Below are 21,003 nucleotides of genomic sequence, written 5' to 3'. Positions count from 1 at the left end.
AGTTGTCGGATGACGTCATCAGAAGTGGTCACCAGTTTCTTCAATCCAGCCGCGTTAGTGACTGATGGCTGGTCAACGAACTCCCGCACTAGGGCAAACACTGTGTATTTCTTTTTGTCGTAGTGTGTCACAAGTGTTTCCCATGCCTCGTTGTAATTTGCATCGGTAATGGGGAACGAGCTTACCATTCGCTTTGCTTCTCCGTCCAAGTAGGACAACAAATACTGCATTTTGACGGAAGCCTTCAGATCCTCCCTGGTGTGGATCGTGCTGACAAACAAATCTTTGAACGAATTCCACGCTTTTCGCTCACCTCGGAAGACGGGAATGTTGAGTTGCGGAAGCTTGACTTGTGGCTCATGATTCGATACCTGACCACCCGATGCTGGCTGCTGCGGTGGTAGATCCCGGCGGTCGAGCATCGCCTGCTGCGTTTCTAAAAGGGCCTTGATTGCATCCCGTAAATCGTTCCGCGTCTCGCTTCCAGCACTGTGCCACGAAACGCGGTCCTGATTTGCGTCCAGGAACTCAGTGTAAATGTCTTTCACTTTGAAATAAACTTCTTCGAATTGTGTGCGGTAATTAAACACCGACGTGACATCCATCAGATTCGTCGTATTCTCCTCAATCGTAGTTTGCACGGCATCAAAGTTTGTTGCAAGTTCCGTGAGTTTGTCCCGGCGTTCACACACTTCTCCGAACGATGGATTCCGGACGTGGAGTGCGTTCGCGACGGAAAACTCCCACTTGATTTTCGCAAACATAACCTCTCGCTTGGCACGTAATCTTTCCAGCTCGGCTGGCTCCATTATGCGGTTCCGAAGGACCAAAACTATGTATCAATAACAAAAGCGACTAGCTGAGAGGTCGCGGCGGAACTTGGACAACAATCGGTAACCCGAGAACACGATTCGGACGGTCGGAATCTTTCTACCGGCGGAACACGCATTGAAAATACGGACAAACTTGTTTTCACGTGTTTATTACTCTTCTGTTCGAATACAAAGTGGTTTCAATTATTTTTCTTCTCTTCGTAGATGATGCAAACAGTGTTGCCCGATACAGCAATAACGTTAGAAGATGCGTTGGTCGCACAGTGGTACAAATTTCAGCAAAACTCCCCAAACACTAACGGTAAAAAATAGCACGACGAAAGGAAAGTTGATAATCTATCATCATTATGATTTCAGTCCTAATTTCATGATCCGTTTAATAAATTCCGCGTATGATTCGGCAATTTTAACAATTTATACATGTGTATTCGAAGAAAACAGACTACGAGCATTTATTACCTTGCAGATATTTATCATTTTCTACAGCCTAATTTAATAATACCTACATTGGTTGTAACAAAAATTTTATCTTGGGATGTTGATTTGCCTCCTAATCATAGTTTCGACAATAGTCACATGCTTAAAATCCCTTATGGCAGTGTTGTTGATTCTATTGTCTATCGCTCATCAGTTTCGCGCCACCCGGCAGGGACTTGGTCCTATGTACCCAATACTCTGCTGTGTCTTAACTTCACGCAATACATTCTGTAGATGTGTGATACAGTTTGCGGAATATTATGATTCATCACTTCGTTCAGATGGAAAATTCTGTTATGGTACCATATTCACATATCAGATAACTCCCACCTGGAACGATGTAATACATCGGAGACATGTAGATTCAGATGTATGTATACGATCTATGCCTAGTTCGGCTCTGATCGACAGGCAATCAGTGTATTCAGTTTTCAACTAGCTTGAAGCGATGAACGTTTCAAGACAAGCTCTCCACTATATCTGCTAGCAATCACCGGTCGTCGATAGACATTTCGGTTCTTTTCTGCTAAAGAAAGATCGGATTGTATGCCAAAGACTATGGCTCATGCTTTTCAATACAGCTGGAAAAACAAGAACTACACCCAGCACCAAATAGTACGTAACTATGAGGCGGACCGGAAGGTTTGATGAGCAATCCCCACCAACTATTGTGCCGAAGGAAACTGTTCTTCTTCTAAAAATGCTTCGAGAATCACGTAGAATTTTTGATCTCCATCGCTTTTGAACAACGAGTTGAATTTATTGTGGAAGTCTCTATGGCAGTGATTCCCAATATTTTTTTTAGCCACGACCCCTTTCAAAGTTCTACAACAGGGTGTCTACTACCTGGAGAACCTGGAAAACCTGAAAGTCTCAGAGAATTTCGATTGTGATCGAATGGAAATTATTTTGAGGCAGTAATTCGTGGTAGAATATGTTCACGACAAAGGATTTTTGCGTCAAAGCCCAGAGCAACCATTATATGCCTGAAAATTCTCTGAAATCTAAACAAATTTCGGCTGTGCCGCTATCAAGGCGCCGTTTGAGCTGTTCAGTGATGATCCTTTCGAGTATGAAATTATATCGACTTACCAAAACATGATTGACGTTCTTAATATCTCTATATTTAATTAGTAAACGATTAACATATTTAGGGCTGGGAGCAGGTTTCTTTTTAGAGAATAAGTCTCTGTTTCTATGCAAGTCTCTAAGAAGTCTATATTTTTGATGAAAGGTCTCTGAAGTCTCTATTTTAACAAAAATGGTATCTGAAGTCTCTTTTTTCCTTATCTTGCTAACGAATAATTATAATACAAAATTTCTTCTCATATTTTTCAAGAACAGCTTCAGAAATTACCCTGTGTTTTCTTAAGAGATTTCACCTAAAATACTATCAGCAATTATTACAGGGTTCTCTCCAGAAATTCTTTAAGAGAATCTCCGCAGAATTTGCTTCCGGAAATCTTTGAGCACTTCAACGTTACTACCTCCAGTAGTTTTTAAACGAATTCCCCAGTTGTTACTCTAAGAAATCTTCCGAAGATTTCCACAGATTTTTTCCAAGAAAACCCGCAAAGGTTTATTCCAGAGATTTTGGTCAAATTCGTTCAAGGATTTTTTTTTGCCAAGAAGCTCGACAAGAACTTCTACGCCATTTCATCTACGGTTATTCCAAAGAATTGCTTCAAAAATCCTCGAGGGGTTGTTCGAGTGAATCTATAAAGAACATTTCAAATAATTTCTTAAATCTCAGGGTGTCTACTACCTGGAAAAACCTGGAAAACCTGGAATTATCAGGGAATTTTATTCAACCTGGAAAAAACCTGGAGTTCTCAGGAAATTTGAACTACAACCAGGGAAATATTTTGAGGCAGTAATTCATGGTAGAATATGTTCACTTCAATGGATTTTTGTGTCAAAATCCAGAGATTACCATTGCTTTCCAGAATACTCTCTTCAATAAAAAAAAATCGGCTACGCCGCTATCATAACGTTACCTAAGTTATTCAGTTAAGATCTTTTCAGATATGGAACTTTATCGCCTTATGTAAACATCAAATATCTTCAGGTATATTTGATCAGAATTGGATTCACATATCTTGGGCTGGGGGCAGGGTTTTTTTCAGAGACTTGGTCTCTATTTTTTTTTTTCAAATCTCTAATTAGTTTTTATGATGAAAGGTCCCTATTTTAACCAATATAGTCTCTCAAGGATCTTTTTCCCTATCTTGCTTGTAGTGAATTCTGATGCAATATTCTATAAGGCCTCGAGAAACTTTCAGAGCCTGTTACGAGACTATTCAACTAATTCTTTCAGAAATTCTTCACATATTTCTAGAGGAAATGTTCCAAGAGTTTTCCTTGTGTTTTCTCCAGATATTTCATCTGAAATACTTTCAGGGACTAATACAGGATTCTCTCCAGAAATTCTTCAAGAGATTCCTCTACCAATTCTACCAGCAATTTTTCAAAGGATGCTTAAGGGAATATCACCAGAATTTGATTCAGGACATCCTCGAGCAATTCAACGTTACTACCTCCAGTCATTTCCTTAGAGATTACTTCATTTTTTTCCAAAGATTATTCTAGGACTTCCTTGAAATATTTTTTTCAATAACTCTTCAACCGAGTTTTCCAGCTGTAACTCTATCAGATCTTCCAAAGATTCCCACAGAATATCTTCCAGCCCGCAAAGGTTGATTCATAAACTTGAGTTTTTTTTTAAGAATTTCTTCGCCATTATGTCCACATTCACTCACCATTATGTCCACAATTTTACCAAAAATCCTCGAGTAATTAATCAGTAAATCTATTAGGAACATTTCATATTCGACCTGTGTTTCGTGGTTTAGTTACTCTATTATTTATTTTTGGAATTTCCTCTGCATTTCAACCAAGGATTACAATTGTCCCAAACATTCCTTCATCCAAGATTCCACATTAGTTACTACTACAACTATTTTTCCAAGAAATCCTTCGATCATTCCTACCAATTTCTTAGCGATTTCGTTTTTCAAGGAGTTGCTTCACAGAGATTCAATATTGATCTGTTTTTTTTTTCAATAATTTTAACAATTACTCTTAAGTTTTGTCAAGAGTTTCTCTAAAAATCCTAATTTATCAAGAATGACTTAAGAACTTACACAAGTTTTTTTAGAGGTTGCTCTAATATTTGCTTTGGAAATTCGTCACGAAAAACTTATGGAAGAATGCTGGGCAAAATCTATGAAAACTTCATTGAGAAATCTCTTAATTTTACAGGAGGTGTTACTGATACTAGAATTTCCTCGATTTATTGTTACTTCTTCTTCTTCTTTCTGGCGTTACGTCCCAACTGGGACAAAGCCTGCTTCTCAGCTTAGTGTTCTTATGAGCACTTCCACAGTTATTAACTAAGAGCTTTCTATGCCAATTGACCATTTTTGCATGTGTATATCGTGTGGCAGGTACGAAGATACTCTATGCCCTGGGATGTCGAGAAAATTTCCAACCCGAAAAGATCCTCGACCGGTGGGATTCGAACCCACGACCCTCAGCTTGGTCTTGCTGAATAGCTGCGCGTTTACCGCTACGGCTATCTGGGCCCCAAAGAGCTCATTTGGGATAAAATTGAAAAATTGGTGTTTGGCAACATAGGTTATAAACTTCCGGATTTTTTGTTAGTGGTTAAATTTGTTGTGAAACCGCAAGAATAATGGTTCCAAATGATTATTCCAATGGAAAATAGTTCAATAATCGATTGATTATTACCTAATTTTTGGGTTGAAAAATTGAATTTTGGACGTAAACAAACATTTTCAGTGACATTTCTTTCATTCATCCCTAGCGACCTCTATGATGGTGGCGCATTATATTTGCTTATACAGTTTACAATGAATTCCGTTTAGCTGCTATTAAGATATCATTTTTTGGGAGTTTGGATGGAAATGTGAAATGACAAAAACAATTATTTCACAAATCTTCCAAATACTTTGGTGATCTTTTTTAAAGATTGAAAATCTGTTAAAAAAGATTATTTACCTAAATATTAATTTTTCTGTTTTAAAAAATTGTAGGCAATAAATTTTGGAAGTATGTACAATACAAATTTCCAAATAAGGTACTAAACTAGACATACTACCTGCAGTAGATCATATTGTATATTCCCTATCATATTGGATATTGATCGTATAACAATATAATAGAATTGAAATAAAACTGATTACGGTTTGATTTTCAAGTCACTTCTAGTCACTTTTTCGCAGTGTTTGGATTTCGATCAGAATAAGCCGATCGAACCATATTCGGAGAGTGTTACAGTTCGCGAACTATAACAGTTTGTGGCACATGGCATTCGGAGAGCCCTATGAATGTAAACATTCACTCTCTCGTTTGGTACGTGGCACGAGAGCGTTCGAGAGCAGCAATTCTCACAGACTGCAACATTGCACTATGGTCCAGGAATCAGTTTTACGCGGAAAGATGCATTTTAAGCTTTAGAATGAAACATTAGACAAAAACGGTCTTCTACAAAGTTGTTTGTGTTAGTTAAGCCCTTTGTTTGGTGTTATTGAAAATTAGGGTGGACCACATTTTCATAGAAATTGTGTAACTAACTTTCTTATTTGTAGAAATTATATTATACATGCTTCAGCAAAGTTGTAGACCATTCAATTTCAAGCAACTTTGCTTAAAAAAGTTTTTTTGTATCTCTTAAATTGACCGATTTAGAGCTTTTTTCCTACGGTGACATAGGGTGGTCCGAACAAAACTGGTTTTCTGGCTCTAGAGTTTTCAATTCAAATTTCTCATCAAAGTAGTCTATGAAACAATTTCAGAGCTTTACAAAATGCGTAATTTGGTGAGTGAAGGAACTCGCTATCTCCTTCCGTTTAGGAGTTATTGTTGTTTTTCTCTCAAAAACATGCCTACTTTGATTGTGAATATCTCTGATTGGGGCAAATATAAAAAATATCTTTTGACGGCATTCAAAAGACAAAATAAAATTGTATGTTATATCAAAAAATTACAGATGTGTTATTTTTGTAACTCTAATAAAATGCCTTGAAAAACAAAGGATTTTAAGTAGAAAAACTTTAATAACTTTTGAACCAAAATAGATATCATCAATATTTTTGCATGAAAATGTGTGTTTTGTTAAGTTCTAAAAGTCGTTCATAGACGACTTTGACGAGAAAATAATATTAAAAAAACTAGAGTTGAAAAACTTTTTTTTGTTGGACCACCCTGCGATGATTAGGAAAAAATGCTCTAGATTGGTCAAATTTTGAGCTACAGAAAAACTTTTTTTGGCAAAGTTGATCAAAATTTCAAGTTCTACCGCTTTGTCTAAGAGCATATACCAGTATTTTTGCAAATAAAAAAGTTGATTATATGATATGTGTGATATTGTGGACCACCCTAGTTTCAAATGACACAGTATGTAAGCTTACATTTTAAGAAACAATTTTGTAGAAGACCATTTTTGTCTAAAATTTCATTTTCATGCTCAAAATGCAAAATAATAAAGAAATACATACTATGAAAATCTTCAAAATAGTTTTAGAGCCCTATGTTTCTTATTTTAGATTTCTCGTCAAAGTCGTCTATGAACGACTTTAAGAACTTAATAAAACGCAAATTTTCATGCAAAAATATTGATGATATCTATTTTGGTTCAAAAGTTATTAAAGTTTTTCTACTTAAAATCCTTTATTTTTCAAGGCATTTTATTAGAGTTACAAAAATAACACATCTGTAATTTTTTGATATAATATACAATTTTATTTTGTCCTTTGAATGCCGTCAAAAGATATTTTTTATGTTTGCCCCAATCAGAGATATTCACAATCAAAGTAGGCATGTTTTTGAGAGAAAAACAACAATAACTCCTAAACGGAATAAGATAGCGAGTTTCTTCACTCACCAAATTACGCATTTTTTAAAGCTCTGAAAGTGTTTCATAGACTACTTTGATGAGAAATTTGAATTGAAGACTCTAGAGCCAGAAAACCAGTTTTGTTCGGACCACCCTATGTCACCGTAGGAAAAAAACTCTAAATCGGTCAATTTAAGAGATACAAAAAAACTTTTTTAAGCAAAGTTGCTTGAAATTGAATGGTCTACAACTTTGCTGAAGCATGTATAATATAATTTCTACAAATAAGAAAGTTAGTTACACAATTTCTATGAAAATGTGGCCCACCCTAATTTTCAATAACACCAAACAAAGGGCTTAACTAATACAAACAACTTTGTAGAAGACCGTTTTTGTCTAATGTTTCATTCTAAAGCTCAAAATGCATCTTTCCGCGTAAAACTGATTCCTGGACCACTGTGCATTGTCGAGTCGTTCGGGTGATTTATGTTTTGCATAAAATTGGTAATAACTTTCATATTTACCGATAATGCAGCCTTTAACAACCTAATTATAATCTATTGGATCATTGAACATCTCTTTGGTTACAAACATGTGTCTTGTTTATGTTCATAGCTCGTTATCTTTAACGAGAGGTAAATGTCATGGGCGTTGCATGAATGTAGGCGAATAAATGGGATGAAATTATGGCTCGTGTGTCAATGATCGTTAAATTTTCGAGAATCGAAAGTCACTTTTTAGTCACTTTTTTCTCAAATCTGGTCACTAAAATAACTTTTTTCGGTACCACTTTTTTGCTACCAGCCCTGCACTAAGCACCAACTGCTTTTGATAATGAAATAAAAATGCTAATTGGTTTCTAGAAGCCAACTAACGGTTATTTTTCCGCAAAGTGCGTCGCCGTTTCCTGCAACACCGTTTCGAAGAAAACAGATCCCTGCTACGTAGACTCGAGGCTGAATACAACGAGTGCGTCTCTTCATCCTTCCGTGAGTACATTTTCCGCATCGAAGATGAGGTTAAGGCGGATCCTTCCGTGTTTTGGCGTTTCTTCAAAGAAAGGAAAGGGGCACAATCACTCCCATCGGAAATGTCTTTTGGTGGCATAACAAGTCACAGCCCTACGGAATCAGTCGAACTTTTTGCTGATTTTTTTAAATCAGTGTACAATCCCTCGTCTCCTTTGATATCTGCGGATGCGTTGGATTTGTTACCATCTTTCGATATTCATTTTCCGTGTCCGACGTTTTCAATAGCAGATGTCACCGAAGCCCTGAACGCCATCGACTCATCGAAAGGCCCAGGATCAGATAAACTTCCTCCTGTTTTTATCAAACGTTGTGCTGAGGTACTCGCAATACCTGTTTGTCGGTTATTCAACTTATCCTTGACTGAAGCAATTTTCCCAGACGCATGGAAGTTATCTGCAATTACACCGATACATAAAGCTGGAAACCTTCACAAGATTGAGAACTATCGACCGATTTCGATCCTCTGCTGCTTAGCGAAGACTTTCGAACGCTTGATTCACGACAGAATGTATTCGGCTGCCAAGCCCCTAATTTCACAGTATCAGCATGGCTTCATGAAGAATCGCTCTACTACTACCAACTTGATGGCGTATGTTAGTTCGCTGAACTTCAGTATGGAAAAACGCTTCCAAGTGGATAGTATTTACGTGGACTTTTCTAAGGCGTTCGACAAGGTACCGCACGACTTAACCCTAAGAAAGCTCGATAGACTAGGTTTTCCTGATTGGTTCATTAACTGGTTGAGATCGTACCTGCATGATAGAACCGCTTATGTTAATTTAAAGTCTGTTGAGTCTACGCGTTTTCCAACTCCTTCGGGTGTCCCACAAGGTAGCCACCTGGGACCCTTGATATTTATAATTTTCGTCAATGACTTAATCGATCGAATCAATTCACATCGTCTCATGTATGCGGATGATTTGAAAATATATCGAATTATAAGCTCGTCGATCGATTGTGCCGCGCTACAGCAAGACATCGACACCGTATCTAGTTGGTGTGTATTGAACGGTATGGAGATGAATGCGATAAAGTGTAAAGTGATTAGTTTCACCAAATCGCGGGCGCAAATGAGATTCGACTATAGCGCGAATGGAACGTTGTTGGACCGCGTAAAATCTATTAAAGATCTTGGAGTTGTTATGGACGAAAAGTTGAATTTCAACGAGCACGTTGCTGCGACCACTGCCAAGGCCTTTGCTGTACTAGGATTCATTCGACGAAACGCATCCGAATTCCGTGATCCATATGCTTTAAAATCCGCTTACTGCTCGCTCGTAAGAAGCATCCTGGAATATGCTGTTCAAGTATGGGCTCCTTACCACGAAACTCAAATCGCTCGTATAGAAAGAGTGCAACGATGCTTCGTCCGATATGCCCTGAGGAGATTACCGTGGTCAAACCCGATCGTGCTGCCTGCGTATGATAGTCGGCGCCAACTAATAGGGCTGGAGTCACTACGCCATCGAAGAGTTTACCTTCAAAGGATGTTCGCATATGACGTAATAAGTAGCCGGATCGACTGCCCAGAGCTTCTGCAACAGGCGAATTTCTTTGTCCCAGCGCGTCTTTTACGTCAACGTTCTTTAATCAGGATAAGTCGACACCGTACTGTTTTCGGCCAAAATCATCCACTCGAAAAATGTTTTAATCTTTTAAATGATGTAGATATTTTTGATTTTACTATTGATAGAAATCGTTTTAAGAATATTGTGAGACAAATTTATTAGTAAGATTTAGTAAGTAAGATTAGTAAGATCAGTCTGTACAGCAAAGCTGAAGACGGTGTTAAATAAATATAATATTGGTTCAATTTGTTAAAAATTTCACTAGATGCTCTTGGAAACTTGTCAGATATCCATATATTATTATTGTAGAATACTATGTTACGACTTTTTTTGTAACAATAATTGTTGATTGTTGAATGTGTATGTGAAACAACCAAATAACATATGAAAGTCCCCTAAGGCAAAAACCTTATAAATTCACTTGAATGAATTATCAAAAAATCAGAATCAAGCACGTGACCAAATTGCCCTAAAGTGGGCAATCAAATTGAGACTTTTCTTCTTTTTTTAAAGACACTACACGTTAATGCTTCCAGTGGGCTTTTTTTCCTTCATAGGAAGCACCACACTAGACAACGGACTAGCATGCAACGCCCAGTGGCACAGTCGGAAAACATTCCTCTGGAAAAGTTTTTCGGTCTGAGGCGGGAATCGAACCACACACTCCCTAGCACAATGCGGCTAAGTGCCTTGGTGACACTAACCGCACGGCTACGAAGCCCACAGACTTAATTGATATGCGCCAATAGATGTTCGTGCATTTCAAGGCTTTTCGACCCCAGACATCAAATTTCTGAATTCAAGGGGGTCGATTCAGTATAAGGGTGCCCTGTAGAAATTGGAATCTGTACTAAATCACAGGTATGAAGACAAAAACTATGCAATGTAGACTAAAAGCACAGTGCTAAAAGCCTCAAGATAAGTAAAACACAAGTATTTATATACGGGATGGACTTTAGGACCCAAAAATTTAAAGGGAAATCTCGTCATCCCGTAGGACTCAAAGCCTCCCAAAGTAGTAGATGGAACGTTACAAATGTAATTATGTTTATTGTGAAATCTGAAGTTGCGTAATTTTCCTTAATTTATTTATTTATTCATTGTAAGAATTGTAAAATATTTCAGGATACCTCTATTACATTTATCAACCTATATTCTATTATCCAACTTGAGCCAACCGTTGGAAAAACTTTATATTTTGTAGCTTTCAAAGTATACTCTCCCTTCTTTTGAACATTGGCTGTTATTCCTAGGTATATTCACCCCTATTATTGTATACTTTCGAATGCTCTTTCGATCGAAAACCGTTTTGCATTCCCGTTTACGCCAGCAAAATCAAGTGGGCCTTGGATTCGAACGAATAGGATTCGATCGAAAGTTGGAATGAGGGTGAATACATAATTGAATAAATCTAGTCTTCTTCTCATTCCTAAAAACTGTTCTTCGGAAGATTTACAATGGTAACTTTATGGCCACACAATATCGTAGTATGTGTGTGAGGTGAGCACATTTTTGTCGTTTTGTAGTGATTTTACTCTTGAATCTGTATATTATAGGTATTCAAATTTTAAAGCAGCCTTAAAATCTCGTATTTTTTTTCTGGGTAACAGATTTCTAGGGAATGGGTTTCTGGGAAATGACCTAAAATCGTTTATAATACCACGATCATCGCCCTAATATATCACCGTTCTCTACAGAACTGCGAAGAATTCCTCCCAAAAGAGGTTTGTCTACCATGTCTGGAGCTTTTGAGGTTCTTTGCCAAATTTCGATGCCGGATAACGGTCGTCCATATGCTCATGAATTCGCTGGTCAAGTTGAACCAGTACAAAAATTCCACACCGATTGTAGACCTCTTTGCCAGCCAATCCAATCTGGTGCAAACGGTGATCAAAGATCTTGACCTGTGTCGAAAGGACAGCTTTAGCGTTGAAGATTTGCTGGAGGAATTTCCTCGCTATGACATGGCATTCTCTGAGGATGGGGTCTTAAAACAAGAGATACCAAATCAAGACCAAGGCGAGAGTTTTGCAGAAGAGTTGCCTAATTTGCCAATTGATACGGGTACAATATATGCCGAGGAATGTACGATTGAAGAACTACAAGAACTTACCAAAGACAACCCGGATCTTTTGGTGACGGACAGCTCCGATGACTATCCGGTCTTCAAGAAGAACAAACCTCCCATCAAATCCAAGTATGGAGGGAGAAAACTAGATAAACCGCTACAGTGCCCCAAATGCCCCTATTCAACGTATTTCAAACGTAACTTCCACACTCATCAGGAGGTGCACAAGAAACGAGAGACTCGAGTGTACGCCTGTAAGGAACCCGGTTGTACGGAAGTGTTCAAAACTTATCGAAAATACAAGCGCCACGGACACCAAACGTTCATCTGTGATAATTGTGGGCTGCGGTGCGCTTCGAAGGCTTCCTTGAAGGGCCATTTGGCTCGTCATGCGATGAAACTGGAGCACAAGTGTCCCTACTGTCGACAAGGATACAACACGAAAGAGGATTTGCGACTCCACGTTCGACATCAACACTTGGGCACAATCAGCTATTCGTGTGAAATTTGCGAGATGTCCTTCAATAGGAAAAGCATTCGGGACGGGCATCTGTTGACGCATGGAAAATCTTTAGACTTTCCTTGCACAATGTGCGACAAGAAGTTCAAAACGCACAAATATCTTCAAAAGCACATTAACGGCGTGCACAAAAAGCTTCAATTTACATGTAGTTATTGTAATGCGGACTTCCGAACGACTTACTTGCGGAACAATCATATCGAATGCGTACATGGGATTCAAACTCGATTCGTTTGTGGCGTGTGTGTGCAAACGTTCGACAGTCAGGACAAGCTGGACAGCCATCGGGCCCGACACGAGAACCCACACGACCAGGAATGTGGGAAGTGTTTGGCGGTGTTCACATCCAAGGATCTGCTCGGCAGTCATCAGTGCATTACGTATAGGTAAGTGACATTTTTGGAAGTTTCGTTCTATATGGAATGTTTGATCTACTCTACACGGCTCATGATAAGTAGGGTAAATGATGGCTTCGGCACCCTGAGGGTATTTTCGGCAGCACTAACTTATCGTCCTTGTTTAAATTTATCTACGGAACAAGAGTTAACTTCAATGTACTCAACATATTCCTTGAACTATAATCTTCCATGTAAACCTTATCTTTCACAAAAATATTATATAACATGGGTTTTATCATTGAATGAAATAAATGCTTATGAAATTATCGTCATTCGTGAGCTGCCGAATAAAACAACACAAGAACAGCTTAAGAAAAACTCACCACTTTGAAAGGTCCAATTCTCCGCTCCAATACCAATTTGTCACAAAAGCTACGCACCGATCACTCATGCACTATTAAACTTTTAATTTGTCTATAAATCACTCGAAAATAGTGAATTTTTATGCTTCAAATCAAAAATTAAAATTAATGCACTTAGCTTTCCTCGGCAATCACTTTTTATTACGGCAATAGGTTGCCAGAAAACCATATTCAATCGCGGTGTATTTTTTATTCACAATTCAAATTAATTGAAAAAATCAAACACAACTAATTAATTCATTGGAATTAGGCAACAAAGCATGCATTGGTAATAATTGAGCCTTTCAATACATTCCTTATCTGAAGATTGTAGCGCATAAACTTCAATATACTGAGAAACATATAAAATATACGTCTTACAATAGGTTAACTATTTTGACAACACTCCTGTTGTTCTACAGGCAATCAGAGGATGATGTATTTGTGTCAAATCATAAGTGGATTGATTTGAAAAGGGCCTATGAACTAATCTACGATGACGTCACGCTGCAACTTCCAGCGGGAAGAAAACCTTTACTGCGGGCCGTGTTTACAAAAAATGAACGATTTCGTTGTACATTCAGCCACTTCGTGTTCATCCGGTGAACAGTCGTTATCCGGATGTTGGTCCGGATGTCATTTAATGTAAACATTGCCCGCAAAGAAAAAGAAAGTCGAGGATAAAAGAAGACCGTGGATAAGTCCATTCTGATTTTCTCATACACAGAGAATAATATGAACGTAAAAAAATGTAAAAAAAGCCTGTAGCATTTTCAATTTCGCGTCACCTTTTAGCGATTTTTTACGCATAGACACTAGGGTGTGGCTTATTTTTCAAAAGTTCTCAAAACCAAAAATTTGGGTGCTTTTATGAATTCAAATCATATTAGAAGAGAAACCTCAAAGTTGAAGCAAACCAGCCATTAAGATTTAGGGTGGCGCAAGCGTCTTAAGGTGCTTTTTCAAGTTATAAAAATGGTCTTCAGTGAAGTCACCATAACTTCGGTTATTTCTAACCAATTTTGAAACTTTTAGCATCATTATTTTCAATATTAAATTTATTAAAACTTTGTAGAACATCAAATTTGTCTTAAATCAAAAAGTCTTTGTTAAAAGTAGTTTTCTTGAAAATTTTCTTCATTTAACTGAAAAATTCATATTGATTGATCATAACTTCATAAATACTCAACTGATTTCAAAAATTTGTATGTACAAGTTCTTGAAGCAAAAAATAGTTGTTCCCATATTGTTCATACAACACATTTTTCTAAAAAATGTTTTTAGCTTAGTTTTGTAACAAAAACTACCTAAAAGCATGATTTAAAAAAAAAATCGAATTTCTTTGGATTATTTAAGTTTTTTTTGCGAAAAATTACATTTTTCCTATAAAACTTCTGTTTATAAAGCATTTTGTTTTAATTACGAGTTGAATAGTGCATACACGTGCATATAATTTTTAAAATGAGCAAATATATTATTGTTTCAAAATAATTTAAAATCCTTTTCAAAGGTTTAACAAATGAGCCAGCCAGTTTCAGCTTTAAAAATATTGTTGATCTGCCAAAATAAAAAAAAAATCGACGTTTTTCGTTAAAAAATCATGTTTTTGTGCAGTTTTTGATGAATAACTTGGTCAAAACATTTTTTTAGTGAAATATGGTGTATGACAAGTTTGAAATAATTAAGTAAGCTTCTAAACCATGCAAAAAGATTTGGAACCGGTTGAGTATTCATGAAGTTATGGTCAAACAAAGATATTTTTTTGTAAAATGAGGAAACATTCGAAGTAAACTACTTTTTATTGAAACTAGTTTGGATTTTACACAAATTTGATATTCTACATAGCTTTCATAAATTTAATTTTTAAGATAATGGTGCTGTTTTTTGGTTTTTGGTTTTGAGAGCTTTTGAAAAATAAGCCGCATCCTAATAAACAGTAGTGTGAGGGCCTGCATGTAACCCATTCAAACGCAACTCTGACATTCAAGTTATCCGATAATCGTGTTCCGTGGATTTTTCTTGCAGAGCACAATATCATGAATCAATTAACCATGACGTCACGCTGCAACTTCTAGGTTAGATTCGCACTTGCTGCATGTTTATAACCATGACATGGCAATTTTTACAGCCGAAATGCTGCCATAGTGAGATTTAATACAAAAAATATTCGATAAAATATTTATTTATTTTTTATTTAAATGAAAACGACATTAGGCAGCGTCTATTTAAGACATAACGTTAAAATGTACAATTTTCGACCATTCCCCCCTCCGCAACGGTCTTCGCATGAAAAAAATAAATCTCGATTACTTTTTCAAATCGACGTAAGTAACTTTCATACGGTTTTGAGAAAACTAATTGAGAAGAATCACAACCTGTCTTCTAAAACTGTTTTAAAATGAATCACCTTTTTAACATTTTTTCGCCGTGTACATCGCTCAAATTTTGCATACAATCAGATTGCGTTCAAAAACTAGGTAGCTTCTATTATTTTCAACAAAAATAATTATAACAAAATGATAAGCCGTTTCACACAGTTACTTTCGACGTTTTTCTACCAGTGTAAAATCGGCTCAAGTAGTGTTTTGTTTTGATTCGTGGTTAAGTCACTTTGTCTCTCCATACAGCGGGGCGGCGAAAGTAGTGGTTAGGTTGAGAAAGTTGAAAATCTTACTTTCGTCGTTTTGTAAATCCGAAAATTTAACGTTCTAAAAGAGAATAATCGAGTTATTTCAGAGCGAAACCTGTAGAATTTCGTCTGCGAAACACGTAGGATCGATAAAGTAAGTTTGTAAACTTTTTTGACTTGAGTCTATATGAATAATAATAATAATAATAATAATAATAATAATAATAATAATAATAATAATAATAATAATACTTGAGCCGATTTTACACTGGTAGAAAAACGTCGAAAGTAACTGTGTGAAACGGCTTATCATTTTGTTATAATTATTTTTGTTGAAAATAATAGAAGCTACCTAGTTTTTGAACGCAATCTGATTGTATGCAAAATTTGAGCGATGTACACGGCGAAAAAATGTTAAAAAGGTGATTCATTTTAAAACAGTTTTAGAAGACAGGTTGTGATTCTTCTCAATTAGTTTTCTCAAAACCGTATGAAAGTTACTTACGTCGATTTGAAAAAGTAATCGAAAAATGAACGACGTGGTGGCCCGCATAGTTTTTCTATCTTAATTTATTACCAAACAAGTTACCGTTAAGTCACCAGTCACCGTGCGGCCTCCATTCACCGTGCACATATACAGATTCCTACAGAATATTCATAAAAATTATACAAATTATTGTTTTGTTAGCAAAATAATACAAAACTGATGAAATGAAGTAGTTCTTGTCACAATGCTTTTTGAAAAATTTAGTTTATGTAGTCAAAATCAGGTGAATTCTGTTTAATAATGAGATTTCTTCTGTTAGTTTTTGAATGTATTGTTCAAAACGCAAAACTTTTCACTTGCCCTACCCTTCAATTTTACATAAAAATCAATTTCAGTATACTGCTTATATTTGGTGGAAGTCAAGCTAAAAAATAAACACGACCTCATTTGTTTTGATTTAAGGTCTCTAGAATTTGAAGAACTCCAGATATGCGAAATCCATTACCCACTTGCCCCACGGTACCTTATCCTATTTTGGATGTGATACAAAGTAAAAAACTTTATTCAATAAATAAAAAATATTGATAATAAATTTCACACCAACTTGAACTGTTTCGAATCAAACGTTCGTTGCAATTGATTTATAAAACAAAAAATATTTACGTAAATTTCTGCTAGACTCATAATTTTTCGACGATTTTTTGCCAGATTTCATAATCTTAGCGCAGTTGTTAATTACACCTATCGTTTGTCTGGTGAGTTGCACGCTTACTGTCAATGATGATGTCACGCTACACGATAAGTGTTCATCTGCAACAACCAGACAGCTCACCAATCCACCGCGAGGTGGATCGTGCTGAGTTGAAGGAGAGCGAAAGAAGGAAGGCACAAAAGTCTGTTTGACAGCTCTGCAGAAAACGCGTGCGCACGGACAGAGCGCGTGCGCACGGAAAGAGCGCGTGCGCACGGAAAGAGCGCCAGTTCGGCTCGATTTGCAATGATCGGTTATTATTATTATTATTTTTTCGCTATTGGATATTCTATGGTTTGGTTGATCGATGTTAAAGTTTGTTTTAAAAGCAGCTCCACTTATTTTGAAACATATTGCCGTGTACAATAGTAGACAACACAACTAATTTAATTAAAATAATTTGAAATTATAATTAGTACATATACAAAAGGGGAAGAACGTTTAGGCTGGTTGTGCATTACGATAAAATCTCTTAACATAAGCAATGCTTGTTGTTGGTTCTTGTGGAAGGATCAACATGTTCGGCTTAACGAATCTTATTTTAAATATCGAATAACACCACATGCAATTGAACAAAAAGGATGTGATTACAATAGACTTTTGATATTTTCAATTCTGAACCACCGCAAAAAAAAATATTGGGAATCAAAATTCTCCTGAGAGGGATGATGTGGGGGAGGCTCATTCTAATTAATATTGTCGTTCAATTATGGGGATAAATTAAAATTGTTATTGTTCTATAAATACTTATTTATTATAATTACCTGTAAATATTGATACAGCACAATTCAAGTATTTAAATATCAAATAGCAAACATAGATATGGTCGGTGTTCAGACAGACTGAACCAAGTGTTTTTTTTTCAATCGAGTAAGAAAAATGTACCCCAAACATGTGAAACATCAAAATATTATAGATATTTACTGTAATAATGGAATTTATCTATTTGATGATACATTTGTATCAAAATAACATGGAAGATTTAAAATTGATGGAGTTCTTTACGTATCCTTAGAGCTCCAAAATTCATCTAGTCTGGTCTGTCTAAACACCGATCATATGATTCTCAAAAACTCATGAGAATGGTATTTTACTCTTTGAACTGTTACTTAATTTGGATGTGTTTAAAAGATTTATAAATTTAATTTATTATTGATGTTACGAGCTATGTCTGTAGTTAAACTTAATGCTTCACAAGAAATATATTTGAATCAAAGTATTTTTATATATAAATCATATGAAAAAAAAAATGTTCCAGAAAGTACTCTAGAATTCTTTGGGAGCGTCTCCCGGGATTCTTCCTTAAATCATTCATGAATCCTTCAAATCCTCTCTGGGATTGTTCTGCTGAAAATCTTGAGATTATTTCTGAATTTTTTTCCAGATATCGCTTTGGGATTCATCCAAAAAAAAAACGTTACCATTCCGATATTACTTCTGAGATTCTTTCGGATATCCCATTGCGATTATTCTGGACATCTTTTTGGATTTTTTTGCAGAACTCTGTATGTGATTTTGCGTTTATCTCCTTAAGGATTACTTTTGAAATCCAGGAAATTAAATTCTTTGAAATTCTTGAAAATTGTTTTCGCAATACTATGGAAGATTTTACCATAAATCCTGATGCAATCCATTTGGATATTTAAAGAGGATTTTATCAAAAAATGTACGACTCTACTAGAAATTCTTCGAGAATTCCTCCGAAAATAACTCTAGATTTTTATCCGGAAATACTTCTTGTATTCTTATGAGAATGCCTCTGGTATTCTTCCAAAAATGACTAGAGATGCTTTCGGAAATCTTTCTGAAATTCTTCAAGAAATTCCACTGAGATTTTTACGCCAATATCTTTGAAATACTCCTGGGACTCGTACAAAAATCCTGTTGGAGTTTTTTTTCGGATATCTTTCTATTCTAAATTTTTCAATAAATTTTGCTGGGATTGTGCTGTAAAACCTCCTAAGATTCATCCAAAAATACGACTGTCATTCTTCCGGATATCATTCAAGAATTCCACCGGAAGTTTTCGTGAGATTCAACCGTAAATCGTTCTGGTATTTTTCAGAAATTCCATTGAGATTCTTAAAAATATCCTTCTGAAAAATTTTCTGAGAATTGTTTTGGGATTATAGAAGGATTTCCAGAAGAATTCCAAGGCGATTCACAGAAACATCTCTTCTGTATGAAGGATTATCGTTAATATCTGAAATAATCCCATGAGAATTCTAAATCCAAACTACAGTGATATTCAAAAGAATCCCAGAAGTTATTTCGCCAGAATCCCTGAAAGATTTAAAGGATATTCACAGACATCCAGAAGATTTCATGAATATTTTCCAGAATAATTCCGATGTCCAGATGAACTGCAGAAAGATTCATGGAATAATTTCGAACGGGATTTTCGGAATCATTTGAAAGTAACTTTTAGAAGATCCTCAGAAAAAAGAAATCAGTAATCAAAGTAATCGAAAACATCTCATTATTTCAAGCAATGCTCGTTGGTTCATGTCGAAGGATCAACATGTTCGGCTTAACGAATCTTATTTTAAATATTGAATGACACCACATACAATTAAACTAGTATGTGATTACAATTCTGAATCACCGCAAAAAAAAATATTTAGAATCATAATCCTTCTGAGAGGGATGATGTGGTGGATGCACATTCTAATTAAAATTGTCGTTCAACTATAGCGATAAATTAAAATTGTTATTGTTCCATAAATACTTGTTTATTATAATTACTTGTAAATATTGATACAGCATATAAAAAGACATTGGTCCAGAAATTACTCCAGAATTCTATGGAGTTTCCCTCCTGGGATTCTTCCTTAAATCACTTATGAATCCTTTAAAACCTCTCTGGGATTGTTCTGGAAATCTAAAGATTATTTCTGATTTTTCTCTAAGTTCTTCTGGAAATCACAGCATACTTACAGATATCGCTTTTGAACTCATCTAAAAAAATCGTTAGCATTCCGGTACTATATCTGAGATTGTTTCGGATATCCTTTGTGATTCAAATAATGGAAATCAAATTCGAATCGAAATTCTCGAAGATTCTTTCGGAAATTCAATGGAAGATTCTAATAAAAATCCTGATGCAATTCTTCTGGATATTTTTTAGAGGATTTTGCCAAAAAATGTACTACGACTCTACTACAAATTCGTCGAGAATTCCTCCGAAAATAACTCTGGCCTTTTTCCGGAAATACTTCTGGGATTATTATGAGAATACCTCTGGTATTCTTCCGGAAATCACCTGAGATGCTTTCGGAATCCCTTTAGAATACTTTCGAGGATGCTTCCGAAAATCTTTCTGAAATTATTCTAGAAATGCCACTGAGATTTTTACGTCCGTATTCTTGAAATTTGTCTGGGACTCTTCCAAAAATCCTGTAGGAAATCTTCCAGATATCTTTCTAGTATTCTTTTGGGAAGCCTTCTGGGATACTTTCGAAAATCTTTCTGAGGATCCTTCAAATCCTTCTGTTAAGGATTCTTGCAGAAATTCTTCCCGAATTACCTCTAGACTCTGGGAGTTTCCTAAATTTTTCAAGAAAACTGTTATTATTTCGACTATCTCTCTAGGATTCTTTCGGAAATTCTTCTACAATACCCCCAGATTTCTTTCTGTTATCCTGCTGGAGGACTTCAAAACATCTTTCAAAGATTCTTCCAGAAATTTTACTGGAATTTTTCAAGAAATTCTGCTGGGATTCTTCCGTAAAACCTGCCGAAATTCATCCGGAAATACGACTGGAATTCTGCTTGAATGATAAGCATTCAAGAATTCCACCGGAAGTTTTTGTGGGATTGAACCGTAAATTGTCCTGGTATTTTGTTTAAATACATTGAGATTCTTAGGGAAAAATATACAGGATTCTTAAAAATATCCTTCTGAAAATTCTTCTGGAAATTGCTTTGGAATTAAAGGAGGATTTCCGGAAGAATCCCAGGTCGATTTACAGAAGAACCACAGAGAAATCACTAAAATATTATCAGGGAGATTTCTAAAGGAATTATTTTAAGGATTCTCGTAA

General features: G+C 36.0%; 2 protein-coding genes across 2 annotated transcripts in view; both read left to right on the top strand.

Annotated features, from left to right (window-relative positions):
* Nucleotides 1-11,649, top strand: part of LOC5578255 (GDNF-inducible zinc finger protein 1) — a 54,243-nt gene extending 42,594 nt beyond the window's left edge. Inside the window, exon 4 of the mRNA XM_021841796.1 lies at nucleotides 11,464-11,649. Within this exon, the coding sequence (XP_021697488.1) occupies nucleotides 11,464-11,518 (55 nt within the window). The 3' untranslated portion in view covers nucleotides 11,519-11,649. The remainder of the gene's footprint in view (nucleotides 1-11,463) is intronic.
* Nucleotides 11,566-12,744, top strand: LOC110675122 (zinc finger protein 714-like). Its single transcript, XM_021839500.1, has one exon. It carries the CDS (start codon nucleotides 11,566-11,568, stop codon nucleotides 12,742-12,744), a length of 1,179 nt encoding a protein of 392 aa, XP_021695192.1.
* The last annotated feature ends 8,259 nt before the right edge of the window (nucleotides 12,745-21,003 follow it).

This window comes from Aedes aegypti, chromosome 2, assembly GCF_002204515.2.
Source record: "Aedes aegypti strain LVP_AGWG chromosome 2, AaegL5.0 Primary Assembly, whole genome shotgun sequence".
Taxonomy (NCBI): Eukaryota; Metazoa; Arthropoda; class Insecta; order Diptera; family Culicidae; genus Aedes; species Aedes aegypti.
This window is presented reverse-complemented; position numbering and strand designations above follow the sequence as displayed.